We start from the raw sequence: 6,911 nt of genomic DNA, 5'->3' as shown, positions 1-6,911 counted from the left end.
CGCTGCCTCCTGGACCTCCGCCGCTGCTGCCCGCCTCGGCCTCCCAGCCGCCGTCTCCGCCTCCCGCCTGCCTCGACCTCGCCCGTCGCCGCTGCCTCCTCGACCTCCGCCGCTGCCGCCCGCCTCGGCCTCCCAGCCGCCGTCTCCACCTCCCGCCCGCCTCGACCTCCCCAGCCGCCGTTCGCCTCGGTCTCCCCGTCCGCCGCCCGCCTCCGCCTCGACCTCCCCGGCCGCCTCCACCACCCCCCCTAGCCCTCCGCCTCCCGCAGCAAGAGGCCGCCCGAGCTCTCCTCGCCGATCCGCAGGAATATTCCGTTATAAGGGTTGGGTTTGAGGATTCTAGTCTTTGCCCCTGTTTTTCAACCCTTAAAAGTGTCAAAAATGACCAATTCTCAACTCTTAAAACTGGTTTTAGATTTAAGGGTTTGAGGATTGTACTAGAGATGCTCTTACGTTCCCCTCCGCTCACCATGCCCCGACACGTACGTACAAACTTAGAACATACAGTTTCCACGTGGCGGGCGGGCCGGCGGCGCGCGCTCGTCCCTCCTCTCCTCCCTTCCCTCTCCTCCACAACGGAGTTTTGGCTTCCGGCTCTCCCTGTTTGTCTCAACCGAGCCTATAACTGCGGCGGTACGGCCACGCACCGAGCGCCATCCCTTTTTCCCTCTCCTCCCCTCTCCTTTTCTCTCTCTTGTCGGTTCCATCATCCATCTCGCCCGCCCAGCCAAACATATCTCCCTCTCTCGCCCCAACGGAACCAACGCACACGAATCAGGCCGCCGCCGCGGGTGCACCACAATGGCCGGCAACGAGTGGATTAACGGTTACCTGGAGGCTATACTTGACAGCGGCGCGTCGGGTGGGGGAGGCGGAGGCGGTGGCGGCTCCGGTGGCGGCAGCGCCGGCGCCGGCGCCGGCACCGGCGGGGGTGACCCGAAATCGTCGTCGAGCCCCCGCGGGCCGCACGTGATATTCAATCCCACGCACTACTTCGTGGAGGAGGTCGTGAAGGGCGTCGACGAGAGCGACCTCCACCGGACATGGATCAAGGTCGTCGCCACCCGCAACGCCCGCGAGCGCAGCACCCGCCTCGAGAACATGTGCTGGCGCATCTGGCACCTCGCCCGCAAGAAGAAGCAGGCAAGCCATCCCCTCTCTCTCTCTCTCTCTCGTGTTCCCTTCTCTCGATCGTCTCGTGTTCCTTGATCGATCCCCTTATTTCTCATTTTTGGTCGGTTGCTTGGCCGGTTTCGTCGGTCGGGTCATTGCTCCGGCGGTTTCTTCTCTCCCTCTCACGAAGCGAATTGTTAACTGCATCTCGTGCCGTCTGCATGAGTCGAACTATTATTTTATTTTTCATTTTATGAAAGTGATCGACGTATTAAGATGTTTCCAACAGCATGTTTGATCGTGGGGTTAGATCGGTCATTTCGGCCTTTAAAAACCAGATCAAGTCGTGGGCATGCACGATCTCTCTGCTCCTCTGAGGTTTCGAGAATTCAGTACTATCTGATCGACAACACACACGTCTCCCGGTTGTTTTTTGTTTTGGACCTATGATTTATTTATTTATTTTTGCCGAGATATGATGTATCATTGCTGATCGTTTCTTCACACAAATGCTGTGGAAAGAGGAATAGAATTTTGGCTTGCACTTTCCCCTCTCCTTTTTTCTCTCAACCGTAGGAAACTGCATCTGCAAGAGTGATGCCTTTGCATATATTTTCTTCCACGGATAACACTATGAGTTGCTCCTACTGCTTATATTTATAATTTTTCTGAATAAGTCTGTACAGAAAGGAAAAGGAAGTGAACAAGGGAAAAACAAATGGAAGGCTTCTGAAGTTTTACTACTTGCCAGAACAGAGTATTGTACTCCCATTTGGATTTGGTCAAGCTTCTGAACATTTCTGTTTTTTTGTTGTGGCACGGGTTGTTTGATCATGTTCAGCTGGAGATCGAGGGCATCCAGCGGATGTCAGCGCGACAGAAGGAGCAGGAGCAGGTGCGCCGCGAGGCCACGGAGGACCTGGCGGAAGATCTCTCCGAGGGTGAGAAGGGGGACATCGTCGGCGAGCTGATGCCGTCAGGGACCCCCAAGAAGAAGTTTCAGAGGAATTTCTCCGATCTCAGTGTCTGGTCCGATGAGAATAAGGAGAAGAAGCTCTACATTGTGCTCATCAGGTATCATTCTCAAGCCTCAAACCTAACCTGTAACATCTCTGTCAGTTAATTCCTTAAAGTTCTGTACTGCATGATCACGAGTATGTTCATGTCATGAAAGCTTTACAAGTTCTATCATCTTGGTTGCAGTGTGCACGGTCTTGTCCGTGGCGAAAACATGGAACTGGGTAGTGATTCAGATACCGGAGGACAGGTAAACCGAACTGAACATTTAGTTACACAAAATGTTTCTTATAATTCAGATATGCATGACTTACGTTCAGTTATCTCCTGTTTTCAGGTGAAATATGTTGTGGAGCTCGCGAGAGCGCTTGCAATGATGCCCGGAGTGTACAGAGTGGATTTGTTCACTCGCCAAGTATCGTCCCCCGAGGTAGACTGGAGCTACGGGGAGCCAACAGAGATGTTAACCTCCGGTCCCCAGGATGCTGAGGGGAGCGGTGAGAGTGCAGGGGCATACATTGTGCGCATACCTTGTGGACCGAGTACAAAGTACATCAAGAAGGAGTCCCTGTGGCCTTACCTCCAAGAGTTTGTCGACGGAGCGCTTGCACATATTCTGAACATGTCCAAGGTTTTGGGCGAACAGGTAGGCCATGGGAAGCCAGTGCTGCCCTATGTGATCCATGGCCACTATGCTGATGCTGGCGATGTCGCCGCCCTTCTTTCGGGTGCGCTGAATGTGCCAATGGTTCTCACTGGTCACTCGCTTGGGAGGAACAAGCTGGAGCAGATTATGAAGCAAGGGCGCATGTCCAAAGAGGAGATTGATGCAACCTACAAAATCATGAGGCGTATTGAGGGGGAGGAGCTGGCCTTGGACGCAGCAGAGCTTGTGATTACTAGCACAAGGCAGGAGATTGATGAGCAGTGGGGATTGTATGATGGCTTTGATGTCAAGCTCGAGAAAGTGCTACGGGCACGGACGAGGCGCGGGGTCAGCTGCCATGGCCGTTTCATGCCTAGGATGATGGTAAGTGTTCAGTACCAAGTATAACCATTTTTTCCAAGTGTAATACCAGTGTACCATATCTGGCAAACTTCCAGCAAGTTGGTATTTAGGTGGCATATGTGGCAAAGATGGGAGTTTTCCCCATGGTTTATATTTGTGCTAATTTGAGCTGCTTCTTGACAGGTGATTCCTCCTGGGATGGACTTCAGCAATGTTGTGGTTCAAGATATCGATGGAGACGGTGATAAAGACGATATCAATTTGGATGGTGCTTCACCGAGGTCACTACCCCCAATCTGGGCTGAGGTTGGTGCCTGGTTCCAAATTTCATATGCAGATCCACATCAATTTCAATCTACATCAATTTAAATGATCATAATATTGCCGCATGAAACTCGTGTCACAGGTGATGCGGTTCCTCACCAACCCTCACAAGCCAATGATCCTGGCGCTGTCAAGGCCTGATCCGAAAAAGAACATCACTACTCTTGTCAAAGCATTTGGAGAATGCCGCCCACTAAGGGAACTTGCAAACTTAGTAAGCAATATCTTTCCTCCTTACAGACGGCCTACCTGAATAAGTACAAGTACATTATACAAGTTTAGTAACCATATTTTTGGTTTCAGTTACACAAATTTAGCAACCATATTTTTAGTTCCTATCATCAAATCACAAAAGATCATCAACATACGATTTGTTACCTCGATCAAAGGCCTCACCAGGAAACACGTTTCTGAATATCTTGTCAAAGCATTTGGAGAATGCCGCCCACTGAGGGACTTTATTACCAGAATAAGTACAAGTCAGTTATACAACTTTAGAAACCATATTTTTGGTTTCACTTACACAAATTTAATAACCATATTTTAGTCTCTATCATAAAAAAGATCATCCACATATCATTGTTACCTTGATAAAAGGAGTAACTAGAAAACATGTTTCTGAATATCTTGTTGTAGTTAACAAAATTTACACCATCTGTTTTCAGGTTCTGATCATGGGGAACAGAGATGACATCGACGAGATGCCTCCCGGCAACGCAAACGTCCTCACCACTGTCCTGAAGCTGGTCGACAAGTATGATCTGTATGGAAGCGTGGCCTTCCCCAAGCATCACAACCAGGCCGACGTCCCTGAGATTTATCGCCTCACGGCCAAGACCAAGGTCTGCTACATGTTATATTCAGTTGTTCCACCATGTTTTGGATTCAGCATCTCATTCTAACGGAAAACATTGGCTATCCCCTGCAGGGTGTCTTCATCAATCCTGCTCTTGTGGAGCCTTTCGGCCTTACACTGATCGAGGTCAGCTTCAGTTCCAGTTATCTGACAATGACAATCACCTGATACTTTCCTGTTGCCATAGAAAAAATAAGATAAACATAACTTTACACTGGCAATCTTATGGCCTTTAGGCTGCGGCGCACGGGCTCCCGATTGTCGCCACCAAGAACGGCGGTCCGGTCGACATTACAAATGTAAGCATGCATCGTATGTTTCCACATCCTGTGTTGCAAATTTGCTATGCAGTAGTTATGTGTGGAAGTACATTTAACTGTGATGTGTATGGCACTGGTATAGGCACTGAACAGTGGGCTGCTAGTGGACCCGCACGACCAGAACGCCATCGCCGACGCGCTGCTGAAGCTGGTGGCCGACAAGAACCTGTGGCAGGAGTGCCGGAAGAATGGGCTGCGCAACATCCACCTCTACTCGTGGCCGGAGCACTGCCGGACGTACCTCGCCAGGGTGGCTGGGTGCCGGATTAGGAACCCGCGCTGGCTCAAGGACACGCCGGCGGACGCGGGTGCCGATGACGAGGAGGCCCTGGAGGACTCGCTCATAGAATTCCAGGACCTGTCGCTCCGCCTCTCCATTGATGGCGAGCGGTGCTCCATTAACGAGCCCGCCTCGTCGGATCCACAGGACCAGGTACAGAAGATCATGAACAAGCTCCATCAGTCGTCGTCCGGAGCTCCAGATGCTGCCGTGGACAAGAATCCGGCCAACGTTCACGTAGCTGGCACCGTGAACAAGTACCCGCTCCTGCGCCGCCGTCGCCGGCTGTTCATCGTGGCTGTGGACTGCTACGGTGACGACGGTCGTGCCAGCAAGAAGATGCTGCAGGTGATCCAGGAGGTATTCAGGGCGGTCCGGTCGGACACCCAGATGTCCAAGATCTCCGGGTTTGCGCTGTCGACGGCGATGCCGCTGTCCGAGACGCTCCAGCTCCTGCAGATGGGGAAGGTTCCCCCGACCGACTTCGACGCGCTCATCTGCGGTAGTGGCAGCGAGGTGTACTACCCCGGTACGGCGCAGTGCTTGGATGCCCAGGGGAGGCTCCGGCCCGACCAAGACTACCTGCAGCACATCAACCACCGGTGGTCTCACGACGGCGCCAGACAGACGATAGGGAAGCTCATGGCCTCACAGGACGGCTCCGGCAATGTCGTCGAGCCGGACGTGGAGTCCTGCAATGCGCACTGCGTCTCCTTCTTTGTCAGAGACCCGAAGAAGGTAAAGGATCCTGCGTATCTTTATCTTTGATTACTCACTGACAAATGAACAATCCTGACAATTGGTATCTGAACCTGAATTTTCATGATTCCACAGGTGAGAACTATTGATGAGATGCGGGAGAGGCTGAGGATGCGTGGCCTCCGGTGCCACCTCATGTACTGCCGGAACTCGACGAGGATGCAGGTTGTCCCTCTCATGGCATCAAGGTCACAAGCACTCAGGTGAGTACCACATTGTTTTATTAAGCGAAGCCTCCCTGTCCTCTCTGTTTTCGTTTTCTCCTGTACAGTATTTTTGCGTTGTTTTCTCTCCTGTTCAGTGTTTTGTTTCTTTTCTTTTTGTCTGTGCTCTTTGCTTGGTTCTACAATGCAAATGCAGGGCTCCCGCATTTTAGGGTTAAAAACCACCGCATTGCTTGTTGTTTTTACAAAACACTGTAGCATTTCTGACAATTATAGAACCAACATCGAGATCAAATAATTGTTGGATCTCTGCATACAATCTCAGGTACCTCTTTGTGCGCTGGGGCTTGGCCGTGGGGAACATGTACCTGATCGTTGGGGAGCATGGCGACACCGATCGCGAGGAGATGCTTTCAGGACTACACAAGACGGTCATCGTCAAAGGCGTCACTGAGAAAGGCTCTGAGGATCTTCTGAGGAGCTCAGGGAGTTACCACAAGGAGGACGTTGTCCCGGTCGATAGCCCCTTAGCTGCCACCACACGCGGCGAGCTGAAGTCCGATGAGATCATGCGGGCTCTCAAGGAGGTCTCCAAGGCTTCCAGCGGCATGTAAATCTATTGCCCGGAAGCCTGATGATATCTAACATCTTCACGGATGCTATTTAATATCTTCTGTTTGTTCATAACCGGAGACTGGAACCATTTCTCTCTTTTCTTCACTACATATATAATCTTGTCAACACTAGCACGACTACATCTTGCAGTGAGGAATAATTAAGACACTGCTGATGATGCCACTGTTTGGCTTCAATGTTTGTGAACTAATTCAGCAATATATACGTTTGCAATATGTATTGTGTTTCTTCTCACAGTTTTTGTTTTCTAAGTGTATAGTACATTGGCAAGGCATAAGGAGAATCCGAAGCCAATTTTGGCCCTCATTTATTGTTGCAATCCAGCAGAAGCCATGGCTTCAGACCAGAGGCGGACCACGAAAAAAATTTAAGGTGGGGCGAAGTCTCATTAAGATTTTTTTATGCGAATCAAAAGAGTCAATAGACATTAACA

The 6,911-nt window shown here is 50.9% G+C and overlaps 1 protein-coding gene across 1 annotated transcript; it reads left to right on the top strand.

The window, feature by feature from the left end:
* Window positions 1-641: 641 nt before the first annotated feature.
* LOC123445218 (sucrose-phosphate synthase) lies at window positions 642-6,693 on the top strand. The gene is made up of 12 exons (XM_045122175.1): window positions 642-1,143; window positions 1,955-2,187; window positions 2,317-2,380; window positions 2,468-3,160; window positions 3,323-3,445; window positions 3,546-3,677; window positions 4,129-4,305; window positions 4,392-4,445; window positions 4,556-4,618; window positions 4,722-5,657; window positions 5,754-5,881; window positions 6,168-6,693. Exons 1-12 carry the CDS (start codon window positions 802-804, stop codon window positions 6,454-6,456), a joined length of 3,234 nt encoding a protein of 1,077 aa, XP_044978110.1. The 5' UTR covers window positions 642-801; the 3' UTR covers window positions 6,457-6,693.
* Window positions 6,694-6,911: the final 218 nt, after the last annotated feature.

Source organism: Hordeum vulgare, chromosome 3H (assembly GCF_904849725.1).
Source record: "Hordeum vulgare subsp. vulgare chromosome 3H, MorexV3_pseudomolecules_assembly, whole genome shotgun sequence".
Lineage (NCBI taxonomy): Eukaryota > Viridiplantae > Streptophyta > Magnoliopsida > Poales > Poaceae > Hordeum > Hordeum vulgare.
The sequence above is the reverse complement of the archived record's forward strand: the minus strand, read 5'-3'. Positions and strand labels throughout refer to the sequence as shown.